The sequence below is a fragment of the Tachypleus tridentatus genome, chromosome 8, assembly GCF_004210375.1.
Source record: "Tachypleus tridentatus isolate NWPU-2018 chromosome 8, ASM421037v1, whole genome shotgun sequence".
Lineage (NCBI taxonomy): Eukaryota > Metazoa > Arthropoda > Merostomata > Xiphosura > Limulidae > Tachypleus > Tachypleus tridentatus.
Genome location: NC_134832.1, coordinates 117,458,402 through 117,475,826, shown reverse-complemented (window position 1 = coordinate 117,475,826; position 17,425 = coordinate 117,458,402). Strand labels below are relative to the sequence as shown.

The following is a 17,425-nucleotide window of genomic DNA, read 5'->3' as shown; positions in this document are numbered from 1 at the left end:
CTAGTCAACAACACTCACCGACAATTCTTAGGTTACTTTTAATCAAAGAATAATGGTATTGATCGTCACATTACAGCTCCCTCTCATGGCTAAAAGGGCAGTCATGTTCGGTGGTAGGATTCGAACTTGCGACACTAAATTGCGAGATGTGTCTCCAAACCACCAGGCCAGCACGTTATGGGCTCGAACCTCTCACTATGCAGCTTAGCTCGACACATAACCCTTGTGTGGATTTACACAAAATTATGACACAATCCCCCCCAAAAAAGGAAGAGTTTTTAACAGAGACATTGGTAATACTAAATCGATGGATATTTTACTGCATGGAGAACGAAAACTTATTTTGGCAAGATTTCTAGATCATCAAATTTATATTCTGTAAGGATTATAAACAGTAAGTAAAATACTTTCGTTTTGAATACTGACATAACAATGAACAATTGAGAAAATTTTCGAATTTGTTTCTTGTCGAAGTACTGCACAGCATATAAACAATTCCTTATTGTGGGATTATTTATTTATTTTATTTTAGTTCTAATTGACTACAATTTTATATCATATGGAAAACAGCGGAGGTGGTACTTAGTAATACCATAAACCAAGAAACATTGTTTGGTATCTTAAATGGATTTATTCACTGTACTAGATATGTTGATAACATTTCGATGTACTTTCTTTTCGGGTTTATAAGTAACGCATCTCATTATCTCTCTTTTTAAGGGGAGGAAGAAAACATACTACTTTTTTCTATGTTTCTTTCTTCTTCGTTTCAACAATTGTGTGCAATTACTTTATTTCTGAGACGATCATCTTGAAATTTCGAGGTCATTACACCTTTGCTCAAAACACCCAGACTTCTCTATGTTTTTGAGCAAAGATATGTTGGCCTCGAAATTTCAAGATAATCATTCTAGAAATAAAGTAATTGCACAAAACACCTAGACTTTTCTATCTTTTTGAGTTAGGCTTAGCCCCAATTTAAGATATATAAAGGTGAAATAATACGAAAACGTCTATCTTGGACAGCAGTTCCCTTATCGTTTCATCATTCCAAATGATTGTTTGTTTATTTGTCTTGAATTTCGCGCAAAGCTAGCTGTCCCTAATTTAGCAGTGTAAATTTAGCCCAACACTTGGGCTTGTCTTTTAGCAACGAATAATAGGATTGACCATCACATTATAACGCCCCCATGGCTGAAAGGGCAAGCATATTTGGTGCGACCGGGATTCAAACCCGCGACCCTCGGATTACGAGTCGAACGCCTTAACACGCTTGGCCATACCGGGCACTATTCCAAATGAGCTTGGTACAAAGAAATCTTGCGACAATCGACACAGACAAAAGCGGTGAAATTTATAATTTGTTCCTGTTGGATTTAACAAGAGTAAAAGGTAAAAAAATATTAAACATTAGGATATTTGCCTGGTATGTTTTGTTTTTCATATTTAGACTAATCCAAATGGTCGGCATAACCAGGTGGCTAAGGTACTCGACTTTTAATCCGAGGGTTGCGGGTTCGAATCCCCGTCACACCAAACATGCTCACCCTTTCAGCCACGGGGGACGTTATAATGTGACGATCCATCCCATTATTCGGTGGTAAAAGAGTAGTCCAAGAGTTAGCGGTGAGTAATGATGACTAGCTATCTTCCCTCTAATCTTACACTGCTAAATTAGAGACGGCTAGAGCAAATAGTCCTCGTGTAGCTTTGCGCGAAATTCAATCCAAACTAGAGCTCATATAAACACCTACGACAGCTCTCACAAGATGAAATTAACGAAAATTAACTTTTCTTGGTACTTCGAAGTCTTTCACAGAATTACGTATTTTAGTCTGCCATTTCTTTATCTTCTGATCAATCTAGATGAGACTTCGTATTACATGCAGACATATATTTTCCAGTTGCTTTATTATATAGATTTTAAAAGTTTTCCTCTAGTTAGTTTCCATACAGTTTTCAGCATAATCAATGATCGAGAAAGTCATTATTACCTCTATTTAGTTGCCTTATTTATTTGTTTACTTAGTAGATAACGTCTACTCTGCCCGAGAAGATTTTGTAGTAACATATAACGTTTAGATTGACAGGATTACCACTGCAATAGCCTAAGTGTTATATCCGACCAATGCTGTGAAAGAACAAAGGTGTAACGCTTTCTATTGGACAAAAATCGACCTCACCTGTCGAATTTAGGTGCGTTTTTTAGTTCAGATTTAGTTTATTGTGACTAGTTTGACGTAAATTCATTTTAAGTGACAGAGAGTTGACGAGCTATTCACTGATCTATTACAGGCGATCGTCCTCTTGTCTACACAGGTATGCACACTTTGGTGTGTTTGTCTACATAAATGTTTTTTTCAGTGTTCTTCAAATGTATCTGATCTATTTATTTCTCATGCAAAATGTAACTTGGTCAAACCTACTGTTATTAACGGGCCCATCCTGTACATTGATGGAATTTAGCTCACCTGAAAATACATTTACACAAGCATACCTGTTTATATTAAGCATTCGTTTCTTTCCTATAAATTTACAGAAGTCAGAGTTGAGAAAATCTCAAAGTATATAGTGAGAGGCTCCGAACCAAGAAAGTCTGTATATGTAAATGTTACAAGGGGTATTATTACGTGTTTTGATTTACACACATTACGGAAATGTGTATTTGTTAGGTTTTGTAACTATGAATACACATACTTACACAACTGACTATAATATCTATTATAAGATCATAATTTATTATGTTTCGATACATCTTTCCCACAAATAAGTCTTACGTTGATACTGTGTTAACGGTCGATACTTATCAAGTGTAACAGTTATGATGCGTGCCCTGCTTAAATACATTTATCTCATAAATATACTGTATTCTGAGGATCTTATCAAATAAAGTGGATATGGAGGGACATGATAACTCTCTTAGTTCAAAATTATTATGAAAGTAATTCGGTGTGTTGAAAATCACACTCAGATATAGTTTTTGTCAAGTAAACGCGTAGCCATGTTAGAAGGGTTTCTTGGTAAACCTAATTATGAGAAATATTGTTTTATAAGCAGTACACCACTTCACTTTATCTTTTGAACTCACTTTTATTTAAAGTCAACACTATAGCACTGTATTTAGACACAAGTAGCTGCTGTTACAAGAAACATCTAACCATCTACAGTTTAACTACACAAACCATACTCATGCAGAAGCTTCCCTACGCTAGCGCCATCTCTTGATGTTAATAAAAGTCCTTAAAATAATACCTCTAATTATACACAAAAAATGAATGTGTATAAATATTATTATATATTTGTACGCGATAACAACAACAAAAAGTAAAGAAACAAAAAGCCTCAGAGTTACTAGTACGTTTTCTCTTAGCTAGATGGCACTAGTGTATGACGTTTTCTATTAGACACACTGAGTCAGTGACTTTATATGACATACTCAGTGGGAGATTATAAAAATAAACTTCACTGTCGCACAGATGATAGACTAGTGTAGGCAGATCCACAGCAAAACCAAAATTAAGATTTGACATTCAACAACTAATAAAAATTATCACAAACTTCACAAAACAAAGTATATCGAAAATACATCATGGGCATACCAATAAAATATTTCGTGTTACACTGATAAATACAAGCCAGTACATCTAAGGGATGGTCCCTCTAGCTTTTTTTCTTCTGCGCCTTCACTAATAAATTCCAGACTTGAGCGTACACATCGGATCAAATTTCCCAGGATACAGAAAACCTAGATGTCCGTTATAACTAGTAACGCCCATTCTTCTGAGGTATTTTAAACAACGAGGCGGTGCCACTGAAATACTTGTAAGCTTTTTCTGTCACAATTGTTCGTTTCAGAGCAGCCATATTCCCAGTTTATTGGATAAAACGTTCTAAGGTCTTCTACAAAAGTCAAACTATTTTCCGTAAAAGCCTTAAATTGCCTCTCCCAGGCAAACGAGTCAACAATTTTCATCGTCAGTTGATTCCAACAGAATTATAATAACTAACTGTGAAAGCCTAGCATCAAGAAAAGTTTTCTTAAAGTGTTCCCTTAACCCTCACGATGGGCTATTCACAAATGCACTCCACCGGTCTTGTCTACGATCGTAGCGGATTTTAGCCATTTCAGAATAAAATGTTTAATTGTCTTGGCCGAAAACTGTGAACTGATACCACTCATGAAAGGTTCAAGTATAATCCATATCTTTATAAATTCGGAAACTCCACTTGTTCCCAGCGTATTAATTGAAAACAATAAATGCGTCAAATTTATCAAGTTAACAAAGCTCCAGGAAAACAAGCAATGGCACTTCTTTCATAACCCGAAAACATTCATATAATAAACCATGCATAACAAAGCGGCTTCTTGTCATCGAATTTCAGTGTACAACAACAACTAACAACTAAGATGAAATATTAGTAAGAAGGGGGTCGTAACGACACGGTCGAGTTCGATTTTAGCGCACTAAAAGAAGATTAAAACCTCCACCTCACGCCTAAATTCAAACTCTAGTTAGCTGAAGTGTGTTTTCCTAATAGTACTTTTACGTCACTTAAACTATCATTAAAATTTCGCACTTTGGACGTGCACTATGTTGAACTAAAGTTTGACAGAATTTTCTATGTAACCTTTTTTTCTAAATCGATTTTCATATTACAAAATCTACGCTTGCTTCGAGCTGAAAATAAATGAACCTAACGGTTAAATCGTTTATTATAGGCAAAGAGATTTTATTTATTGCAGAACGAAAACCTTATGAGAACCAGAATTAAAATAATAAACTAACTAATGAACGATTTTAGTTAGCTAAGTGTATAAAAATCGTTCATGCATTGCGAGAAATGGATTCTTTAATTTCTCGTTTTAGTGATCACAAATTTTGTATAATGTATTTGTTTTTTACAGGTGATGAATTTAAACGTCACAATTTTCTTTTGCGAATTCCATACGCACATCTAAAAATTCGAGGAGCGTATTAAAAGCAGGATATGATAAAAACTTTTCTTTGGAAACTGATACTTATGATTACATATAAAATATTTCCGTATCATACTACAAGAACATATTTAATACATTGAATTTTGGTATGATGTTGATAATGTATTGTTCTATTTTTTTAATACGAGTACTAAATAGACCGTTAGGCCTAAAAAGTGTTTGATAGCAAAAAGTGTCAGTGTAAAACCTCTAACGATTGTGAAAACTACGAATTGTGGATTAATAATAAATAACTTATGTGAATGTTGAAACATGACAAAAGAGTAGGGAGAAAATAAAATAAAATGAAAATGGAATATTTAAATTTGTACATACGAAAGCAACTTTGTGACAATTTGTGTGACTAAGAATTCGAGTGTACGAACAGGCGGTGTCAGTCATTATAAATAATTCATCCTCAAGACATGAAGAGGAAACTTTCACAGACAAATTAAAAAAATAACTATCGTTGTCTGAAGTTAAATAATAGGCAAGCTGAAGGCAGATATTTTAAAACTATGACGTCCTTGGGCCCACTCTGCCCTCCATTTAAAGCCATTAAGCAACTTTCTTCTTTTCTTTTAACACTGATGAAGATTAAGCTTCATACACGGGTCGTGTTGTCACTCTCATGAGATATTTTCGCGTCCGGACTACGTTGACCCGAAAGACAGCTAGTACTGGGACCCGTGTCTTTCTGTTCCTGTGGCACAGAAGCGCCGTTACGATTGTGATGGACACAGACGTACACAGGACGATAAAGAACCACTGTGTTGCCGTCTTCGATCCCCAGGGTTCCGTCGTAAACTTGACCAAGCTGAAACTCAGGACCGATATACATTCCTCCTTCAACGTGTTCACAACACACATCTGTTTGGGGAAAAACAAAAAAACCTTCTTAAAATAAAGTACACTCTAAAAGCCGTCTTTTGGAATGTTTAAAAAGGTGGTAGGGACTTACAAAAATAAAGATTTTTGAGCGAGTCTGAGTATAATGGCAAAAAGTAAAAATTTTAAAGAACTACTACAAGTGAATTTATTCTGTTAAAAATTTGCTTACATTTTTCATCAAGCCTTTCTGATGAAGTTGATAATATGTACTACTGAAAGGATCTTAAATTTATTCATCTTTTAGAACAAATGCCAATTGCGAAATTTTCGAAGAATGTAACGAATACAGAGAAGTGATTGTAAAACTCAATTTTTTCCTACTGGTACGTAGTTTATTTGTTAGTTTCATACAACCGCACAATAATATTGTTTGGAGTTATTTTAACAACTTCGCAAGTCTTTCACTCTATGCCTCTGAACAATTTTGCATGGTTTTAGAAAAATTGTGCCGAGTTTTTTAAATAGTTATAAAATCAACACATTTGTTTTTTACTAAAAGTTTTGTTTTGTTTTGCATTTTGCGCAAAGCTACACGAGAGTTGTCTGCACTAGTCATCGCCATCCACTGCCAACTCTTGGGCTATTCTTTTAGCAACGAATAGTGGGACTGATCGTCATATTATGACGCCCCCACGGCTGAAAGTGCGACCATGTTTGGTGTGACGGAGATTCGAACCCGCAACCCTCAGATTACGAGCCGCGCATCTTAACCACCGGGCCATGCCGGGCCCTTTTACGAAAAGAGTTCAGATCAGAATAAAGTGACGAACCGTATTGAATCTGTGGTTGTTGGTTGGAGTTGGGAATACGGAAAGGACAAGTTGCTATAGTGATAGGAAAGTTCATGTGTAACTCGTCTCCAGATTTTTCTAATTCCACCCACACCTAAAGGAAGAGAGAGAGAGGAGAGAAAAAAACCCATTAAAAATCATTTACAAAGAACTCATAAGAGCATACATGGAACGTTCAAACGACTGTTTTACATTATTTTGTGAATAGTTTACATTACAGGTAGACAATAATCCGATAACAATATTAAGATTTTCAGAGATGTTACACAAATTTTGCAAGATTTAAAGATCATGGTAAAAATTTAAAAGCCAACTGGGGGTCTTGAATCTACTAGCCATTCCTAAGTTTCAACTGACAGACTAAAGGGAAGACAGCTAGATTACAGCACTCGAATAGTTGGATTTGATTGACACTCTTATAACACATCCTCGACTCCATAGGATTCATTGTCCGAGCACGTTTAACCATTAGGGCATTCGCCTCCCCAAAATATTTTTTACCCAAGTTGTTCAGCTTCTTCTATAAAAGATCCACCCTGTAAGACTAAACGTATCAAGCAATCAACAAATTACATGTACTGTGGTGTAGAACCTACGTTACACATGGAGTTCGATAATTACGAAATAAAATCTAGTTCTGGGGTATTCAACACTTGGATATGAAGAACAATATGTCATATTAAAAATATATATAAAAAGCTAAAGCGGGACACAAGCAAATACAAAACAACAAACTTCGTTAACCTGGCAGTAACAGCTATATTAAAATGTCATGTATTAGTAATCTATCGACCTCCAACACTTCCCTAAAATTTATGTATTATCTTCCTCAAGCATAACGTAAATCTCATACAACAGTTTTCTCTGTTTATGAAATGAAAACTTTGTGTAGGTTTTTGTTATTCTGTTATGATTTATCTGCTTTTTAATTTCTGTAGTTGTAGGCTTATTATTTCGTTATCTTTTTATATAAAATTGATTTCGTGCTTTATTTTGCACAATACATTTTCTAAAATAATTTTCTTTGTATTTTTGTCATTTATATTTTTTAAAATCCCTGAGCTTATGTGGACCCTGGTCATAGCTTATGTATATATTATGGTTGTAACGTCACGGAGGTACAATATACAATAAGTATAGTAACAGAAATCGAAAACATAACCTTTAAAACGTAGTACATCTGCAGAAGTCTGCAGATACCTATCAGTGTAGGAGGCATGACAGGCACCACAAGACTGTTGGTACTGTCGAACTTGGATCTAGTCTGTGGTTCAATAGGATCGCCTCTGTATTCTAGTACTGTATGGTTCGCTTCCTTGTTGATTCCTAAAACACCACGGTCGATGAAAAATTCCACGTACTAAAAAAATAAAGTAGAAACAGACTGTGACCATAAACTTTTAAACAATCCTCTATATATTATAATTTGCTCTTCATTTTACTTCCAGGAAATTATGTTAGAAGTTAAAATCGTCGTGGACCACCCAAGATATGAATAAAATGTATGACATAGCAAGGTAAAAAATTTTTCCACATTAAAAAAACAAACTCCTTTTACGCTAAAATTACTCATGTAAGCTTAACTGTTATCTTGGTGAGTATTTGGCAGGTACTGGTAGAATGGAGCGCCATCATGTGTCACAGTACATAATTCTATTTATCACATTTTTGTTTTCATAAATTGTAAAACATGCAATTTTGTCAATTTTCCATATCGTATTGCGCCCCCAGTGGCACGGTGACATGTCTGCAGACTTACAACGCTAGAAACTTGATTTCGATACCAGTGGTGGGCAGAGCACAGGTAGCTTTGTGCTTTATTCCAAACAATCAGCCATATAGCATTTGTTTGTTTTATACTAAACGTCATCATTTAATTCAGGAGAACTTCCTTAAATCATCTAAACTTTCATCCTGCCATTTTCTTCAGTAATGACACATTACGCTGAACTTCTACAGTAAATGCTGTTTTTCGTTTTTATTTTCAAAACTGAATTTTAAAATTATATTAAGGGCAATTCAGCTCAACGGAAATTCGTATATATTCTGAATGTTTTACGATGAACATGACATAGATTTTGGGTAACAAACTGAACAATTCCTTACTTTATAAAACAGTTTTAAGGCCAAAGTAAATATTCGTTTAATGTTTACTGTTTTATTTGGTGTTGGAAATACTTAAGGAAATGTACAGACGATAAACAAAGATGAACCACCAAAAATGAGTAATTGCAACCAAATGCTCAATTTATTATTAGTGTAATACAGTATTTCAAATACTGGAAGAGAAAAACAAGTAAGATGTACAGTGTACTACTGTTAGGTTGTCCAGAAATAAATGTTGTTTCTGAACTGTGAAGTTTGGAAAAGTATAAACCAGTGTTGTAAAACATACTTTAATCAAAGTAATCACCATTTGCTTCAACACACTTTTGCCAACGTGTAACGATGTTGTTTATGCCCCTGCTGTAGAAATCAGAGTTTTTATTGTTAATGAATTCCCTGAAAGCTTCTTCTGCAGCTGCCTGGTTTTAAAAGCGTTTATTGTTCAAAAAGTTGTCAAAGTGCTTGAAAAAAATTAAAATATGTAGGGAAAAGTCTGGAGAATAAGATGGATGAGTCAGAACCTCGATTCCCATTTCATTTAATTTTTGGAGCGTCATCCTTGATAGGTCTCATAACGCTGATATTTTCGTCTTTCCAAATGCACCCAGGTGGTTGGTCATGCTTGATCTGCTTGTGCTTAGCTTTTCTGCAAGCTTACGTACTGTTGTGCGAGGGTCTGTCTCAACTGCTTCCCTTAATGTGTTTTCATCTAAGGATGGCTTCCTTCCATGACCTTCGTGGTCTTCAAGACTTTCATCTCCATGCAGAAACCTATGGAACCAAAGCTAAATTGTATGTTCAGAAACAGATCCATGGCCGAATGCATGGTTGGTGTTCTGTGTAGTTTTGGTAGCTTTTCGTCCAAGTTTGAAGTCGTAGAGGAAAATCAAACGAAGGTCCTTTTTTTCCATGCTGCCTTGAGGGTTGTGAAACTTACTCTGAGTAGAGTTGAAACAGCAAACAATTAAAAAACTTTACAAGCGTTTGATTACGCTAACCAACGATAACCTACTTAATATTCAGCTTCCACATGTCATCGTGAGAATTCCGACATTTATTTTTGGACAATCTAATATTTTGTATTTACTTTAAACAAAGCGATTCACGTTGGTTTTGTGCCACCACAACTTTATCCATGTCTGCTTGTAAAATATTGTTTCCAGTGTCATACGTTAGTTTCCCACAATCAAGCCGAGTTGTTTGGTTGCTGGTTGTCCTTTAAAGTTTCCATATATTCGGGCACCGTTTTACCACGATGACTGAATACTTGGGATCACCGTGTTGTTCCGAGGAAATGATGATAGATAACTGTGTTTGTGTTGTTAGATAGTAATGATGCCAATGGTATTGGATGAGAGGTATTTCACGTTTGTATTGATCTCAATATGGTTTACAGTACATGTTTTATATTGACCCTTATATCTTTCTCTTACCGCTGACTGTTGCCGAACAGTTCGAATCTCGATTCATCTGTAACGAACACCGCTCAATAACTTTGATCGTCCAACTGTTTGAAGTCCGATACCCACGTCAATCTTTTAGTTTCATTATTTCCCATGAGCAGTTAAATGAACAGATAGATACATTTCGTAATAATGTCGATCTTATTGTTTGAAGGTAGCATTCACACCTATACTTACAGATAGGTCATTGGTAAGATATCCACTGCACTGTCGTGAATATAATTGAGTTTCTTAACGTCACTTTTGACGAGTATGAACTTCATATCTTGATTGCTTTTATTATCAATGGTATTAGTTTTATGTATCCTCTTCAGAGTATTCTCACAGTCCTCACTGAAAAATAAAAGTTCACCTCAATCTGTGGTAAGTAGTAGCTTCACTTCAATAAGAGTATGTTTGTCATGTTGTATTTTTCTCCTAGGAACCATGAGTACATTCACTACACTACTGCTAGAAAAGGTTTGACTCTTGGTACTTTTATATATATTAAGCTGACGGAATTCTCTATGTTTGATTGGATGCCAGCTAATCACAGTGTGTTATTTGTTTGTTGTTAAGCGCAAAGCTACGCAACAGGCTATCCATGTTGTGCCTACCTCTGATACAAAAACTATTGCTTTTTTCAGCATTATAAACCTTCAGAGTTACTGCTGAGCCATTGGGGGCCAAAAAGGTAATCACAGTATGTATTCAACAAATGATCGGACTGTTTTGGTGTTTTTTTAATTTCGCGCAAAGCTACACAAGAACTATCTGCGCTCGCCGTCCCTAATTTAGCAGTGTAAAACTCGAGGGAAGGCAACTAGTCATCACCACCAACCGCCAACTCTTGGGCTACTCTTTATCAATGAATAGTGTGATTGGCTGTCACATTATAACGCCTCCACGGTTGAAAGGGCAAGCATGTTTGGTGCGACGGTGATTCGAACCCGAGACTCTCAGATTACAAGTCGAACACCTTAACCCACCTGGCTATGCCGGGCCACCTAATCGTACTGTGGTGAAATTTATTTTATACAAAAGAGGGAGAAAATTACTATAAATCTACCTTTTACACTCATTTTACTGACTGTTTCAGAAAAAAAAAAAACTATTTCTAATACTACATGTGCATATATTTCAATTGGAGTAACGTTTTTTTTTTTTTTGGTTAGGCTTGTGTTCGTTCATAACAAACTAACATTAGTTAGAAGTTTGGATCTGCTGTTTCTAACGCAGTCCTTCCTTTTGTTTTTGTTTCATTTTAATTAACTCGTCAGTATATTTACTCTCATTATTTATATATATATATACACACACACACAAACAATTTTTTCGCCATTGGTATTTTATCTTAAATGGCACTTTAAACAGCCAGATTGGACGCCCCCTATAATTCAGGTTTTGCCTTCCATAATTTTGAAATGCTAAACGAAATGGAAGGCAACCAATCAGTAACATTCATTGACACAAGGGATTTGAATCAAGTAACACAACTAACTGCTTTATTTATGAGTTTCCGCAACCAGACATGTTAATCATTACAAAACACCTGGCCCTAAAGCGTTTTTAGGAAGTTATTTATCGACTTTTATTATTTTTACTGAATAACACATAAACTACATTATTAGACACAACTGCAATTTTTCTGAATTTTTAATATTCTTATACAGTGATACCCCATTCTCGAACAATTCAGTTTTCGAACATACTGTTTGAGAAAAAAAACGTCTCGGTTGTCGAACATAAACTCGGTTCCCGAACCAAGCTGTCGTGACCCGAACCCCCGAAATAACCCGACTGATGACCCAAACGATCCTTCGACCATTTTCGGCCCACGCCAAGCTTGCCCAAAACATTTTACCCATACCTGTCACTCAGTCCACACCCCCGCTAAAATCTGCTGTAAACGTTCTCGTTTTTCTTTTTGTTTTTCTAAATATTCCAATTAAATATGCTACCATGGGGTCAAAGAAGGATAATGAAAGCAGCAAACCAAAAAGAAGTTGTTAGAGCCACAATAGAGGTGAAAAAGGTCTCATAGCGAAGTATGAAAGTGGTGTTTGCGTGTCTGACCTTGCTACATAGTTTGGTATGGCGAAGTGTACAGTCCGCACTGAAAAATAAAGAGTCATCAAACGAGCTGATGTTGCAAAAGGAGTGACAGTACTTACGAAACAAGGATCACAAACAATGGAAGAGGTAGAAAAACTGTCGTTAATTTGGGTAAACGAAAAACAGTTAGCTGGTGATAGCATTTCTGCGACCATTATTTGTGACAAAGCAAAGCAGTTGCATGCTGACCTCTGAAAAACACCCCTGGAACAAGTGCTGATACAAGTGATACCTTTAAGGCTAGTAGGGGGTGGTTTGAAAAATTTAGAAAGAGAAGTGGCATACATAGTGTGGTGAGACATGGGGAGGGTGCCAGTTCTAACAAAGACGCTGCTGATAAATTTGTTAGGGAATTTAAGGACTATGTAGAAGTTGAGGGTTTTATTCCCCAACAAGTGTTCAACTGTGATGAGACAGACCTCTTTTGGAAGAAAATGCCAAAGAGGACCTACATCACCAAGGAGAAGTCACTGCTAGGGCACAAGCCAATGAAGGACAGGCTAACTTCATTGTTATGTAGTAATGCAAGTGGGGACTTAAAACTTAAGCCTTTGCTTGTGTATTATTCTGAGAACCAGATAATTTTTAATAAAAATAATGTCCTGAAAAGTAAACTAAACGTCATGTGGAGGGCTAATAGTAAAGCATGGGTAAAGTAAAGCATGACTAATAGTAAAACAATTTTTTATGGAGTGGGTCCATGAAGTGTTTGCCCCAAGTGTAAAGAATTACTTCACGGAAAAACAATTACCACTCAAGGCCCTTCTTGTGATGGACAATGCACCTGCTCACCCACCAGGCTTGGAGGACGGGTTAGTGGAGAACTGTAGTATCATAACGGTGAAGCTCTTGCCCCCTAACACGATTTCTCTCATTCAGCCCATGGACCAGCAGGTCATATCGAACTTTAAGAAACTCTACACCAAATCACTGTTTCAAAGGTGCTTTGAAGTGACCTCTGACACAGAGTTAACCCTCAGAGAGTTCTGGAAAAATCACTTTAATATCCTCCACTGCTTGAGGATCATAGACAAAGCCTGGAGGAAAGTGTCTTTGAGGACCATGAACTCAGCCTGGAAAAAAATTGTGGCCAGACTCAGTAGCAGATAGAGACTTTGAAGGCTTTGAGGCTGAGCCTGTTGTCGAGGATATTGTCTCACTAGGCAAGTGTATGGGCTTGAATGTGAGTGGTGATGATGTGGAGGAGTTGGTAAAAGACCACAACACTGAGCTCACCACGGAAGAACTCCAAGACCTTCAGGAGGAGCAGCAACAGAAGGCAACTGAGGAAGTGTCTTCAGATGAGGAGGAGTGAAGGGAGGATGTTCCTAGTTCACTAATCAAAGAAATGTGTGGAAAATGAGGAGAGTTACAAAGTTTTGTGGAAAAATTTCACCCTGACAAAGCTGTAGCAAATTGCAGCATAAACCTTTTCAATGACAATGCCATGTCTTACTTCAGAAACATTTTAAAATGCAGGCAGAAACAAATCTCATTGGACAAGTTTTTAGTGAGAAATAGGTCCAGTGAGTCTCAAGCAGGTTGTAGCGATGCAAAGAGATAGAAAAGAGAAAGAACCCCAGAAGGAGAGTTACTTGACGTTTTTATGGAAGGTGACTCCCCTTCCAAACAATAATAACCCTCCTACTCTCCACGTTCCTCACCACCTTTCACTTATGCTATCAGCTCTCCTCAGCACAGGTAAAGTGCAGTAAAATTTTCATTTATTGTTTTTTTATTGTGTGTATAGTTTTTGTGGTTGACCTTATGCATGTAAGTATTAGGTATAAATAAGCAATATTTTTACTTAAACGCTTCATAATGCGTAATTTTTTGAGGTCTGTAACGGATTAATTTAATTTACAGTATTTCTTATGGGAAAAATTGATTCGGTTTTCGAACAGCCTTCTGGAATGGATTACGTTCGAGAACCAAGGTACTACTGTATACTTCATTACTTTACTACACATGAAATATTTCAGGTGCCATTTTCGTTTGAGGTTAATTTTCAGTTTTTTACATTTTCTTCGCGTATGTGGATGCTTTTGTTATCGTACTTAGCTAGTTTCCTTGAGAACACTAAAGCAACAACATATTAGTACGTTTTACCTGTACAAGTTTTAACTTGAGTCGAACTACTTCTTCACTCTGGTTGTCTATATCAGCTTTTAACCTAATACTTTCCCCACAACAATACGCTGACCGTTCGAGGGCGCTTCGAAGACTTACTACACCTCGTTTACAACAGAGACAACAGATGGCGCGTTTGTCTTGTCCAACCATAGGTTTCTGGAAAGAAAATCGTACAACATCAACTGGACGTCTTTTTACCTTTTAGTTCAATAAAATAACGGTGTCCACTCATTACACTTGTTTATATGTATGTCATACTTTTATTGAGCTATAACGCACAGTAATAATATACTAATAATGTGTTATAACTGTACAGAGAATATATATATATATATATATTGGTTGTTCAGAACATCACGCTATAAATAAGAAAAACAAAACGGTCTACTGCGCACACACGATTGTCAATTAATGGACATACTCTAGTTTGTTAACTTCTGAAAGCTGGGCACGTGCCTCATTATAAACCGTATTAAAATCACACAACAAGTGTTCGAATTATATTTCACTTTTTATATTTTATGTTTTCTGATAAATATTCTTTAGCATACATTCAACACATCACCAAAAGAAACATTATTCTCTATAATAAGTATAAACCAGTGTTTTTCTTTTTCGCGGATTCAATAAAAAAATTTTAAATGTTTTAATATTATGTTATTTTACAGGACAATTTCCGAGATTATTTTACACCAGCTTAGAGTACAAGTAAAAATACCCTTTTATTGAAAGCACTTATGAGAGCACTTGTATCAATGATGAGACTACAAGTATGACTGTCAACGGATCAAGTGTAACAGATTGATTTTCATTCTTATTAGTAGGCTAACAACAACATTTACTGTTTCTTTCTTATCAGTAGGCTAATTTCAACAAATTGTTTTTTTTCCTTATCGTTAGAATGCTAATTATAGCACTAAATTGTTTTCTATCCTTGCAAGTAGGCTAACTCCCACAAATCTTGTTTTCTTTGCTTATTAATAGGCTAATTCCAACACTTATTGTTTTTTCTTCCAGTTAGTGGACTAATTCCAACATTTATTGTTATCACTCATTACTAGTAGGCTAATTCCACAACTTATTCTTTTCTTTACTTAGTAGTAGGCTAATTCCACAACTTATTCTTTTCTTTACTTAGTAGTAGGCTAATTCCACAACTTATTGTTTTCTTTACTTAGTAGTAGGCTAATTCCACCACGTATTGTTTTCTTTACTTAGTAGTAGGCTAATTCCACCACGTATTGTTTTCTTTACTTAGTAGTAGGCTAATTCCACAACTTATTCTTTTCTTTACTTAGTAGTAGGCTAATTCCACAACTTATTGTTTTCTTTACTTAGAAGTAGGTTAATTCAACAACTTATTGTTTTCTTTACTTAGTAGTAGGTTAATTCCACCACGTATTGTTTTCTTTACTTAGTAGTAGGCTAATTCCACCACGTATTGTTTTCTTTAGTTAGTAGTAGGTTAATTCCACCACGTATTGTTTTCTTTACTTAGTAGTAGGTTAATTCCACCACGTATTGTTTTCTTTACTTAGTAGTAGGCTAATTCCACCACTTATTGTTTTCTTTACTTAGTAGTAGGCTAATTCAACAACTTATTGTTTTCTTTACTTAGTAGTAGGTTAATTCCACCACGTATTGTTTTCTTTACTTAGTAGTAGGCTAATTCCACCACGTATTGTTTTCTTTACTTAGTAGTAGGTTAATTCCACCACGTATTGTTTTCTTTACTTAGTAGTAGGCTAATTCCACCACGTATTGTTTTCTTTACTTAGTAGTAGGCTAATTCCACCACTTATTGTTTTCTTTACTTAGTAGTAGGCTAATTCCACCACGTATTGTTTTCTTTACTTAGTAGTAGGTTAATTCCATCACTTATTGTTTTCTTTACTTAGTAGTGGGCTAATTCCACCACGTATTGTTTTCTTTACTTAGTAGTAGGCTAATTCCACCACGTATTGTTTTCTTTACTTAGTAGTAGGCTAATTCCACCACTTATTGTTTTCTTTACTTAGTAGTAGGCAAATTCCACCACTTATTATTTTCTTTACTTAGTAGTAGGCTAATTCCAGCACGTATTGTTTTCTTTACTTAGTAGTAGGCTAATTCCAGCACGTATTGTTTTCTTTACTTAGTAGTAGGCTAATTCCACCACGTATTGTTTTCTTTACTTAGTAGTAGATTAATTCCAGCACGTATTGTTTTCTTTACTTAGTAGTAGGCTAATTCCACCACGTATTGTTTTCTTTACTTAGTAGTAGATTAATTCCACCACTTGTTGTTTTCTTTACTTAGTAGTAGATTAATTCCACCACGTATTGTTTTCTTTACTTAGTAGTAGATTAATTCCAGCACGTATTGTTTTCTTTACTTAGTAGTAGATTAATTCCACCACTTGTTGTTTTCTTTACTTAGTAGTAGATTAATTCCAGCACGTATTGTTTTCTTTACTTAGTAGTAGGCTAATTCCACCACGTATTGTTTTCTTTACTTAGTAGTAGGCTAATTCAACAACTTATTGTTTTCTTTACTTAGTAGTAGGCTAATTCCATTACGTATTGTTTTCTTTAGTTAGTAGTAGGTTAATTCCACCACGTATTGTTTTCTTTACTTAGTAGTAGGTTAATTCCACCACGTATTGTTTTCTTTACTTAGTAGTAGGCTAATTCCACCACTTATTGTTTTCTTTACTTAGTAGTAGGCTAATTCAACAACTTATTGTTTTCTTTACTTAGTAGTAGGTTAATTCCACCACTTATTGTTTTCTTTACTTAGTAGTAGGCTAATTCCATCATGTATTGTTTTCTTTACTTAGTAGTAGGCTAATTTCACAACTTATTGTTTTCTTTACTTAGTAGTAGGCTAATTCCACCACTTATTATTTTCTTTACTTAGTAGTAGATTAATTCCAGCACGTATTGTTTTCTTTACTTAGTAGAAGGTTAATTCCACCACTTATTGTTTTC

General features: G+C 35.5%; 1 protein-coding gene across 3 annotated transcripts in view; it reads right to left on the bottom strand.

The window, feature by feature from the left end:
* Positions 1–3,070: 3,070 nt before the first annotated feature.
* The window catches only part of LOC143223300 (arrestin domain-containing protein 2-like), a 100,824-nt gene continuing 86,469 nt past the window's right edge, over positions 3,071–17,425 (bottom strand). For all 3 annotated transcript variants that reach the window (XM_076451097.1, XM_076451096.1, XM_076451098.1), the window contains 4 exons: positions 14,433–14,612; positions 7,823–8,020; positions 6,640–6,754; positions 3,071–5,848 (listed from right to left, as the gene is read on the bottom strand). In XM_076451097.1, the coding sequence (XP_076307212.1) occupies positions 5,583–5,848; positions 6,640–6,754; positions 7,823–8,020; positions 14,433–14,612 (759 nt within the window). In that variant the 3' untranslated portion in view covers positions 3,071–5,582. The remainder of the gene's footprint in view (positions 5,849–6,639; positions 6,755–7,822; positions 8,021–14,432; positions 14,613–17,425) is intronic.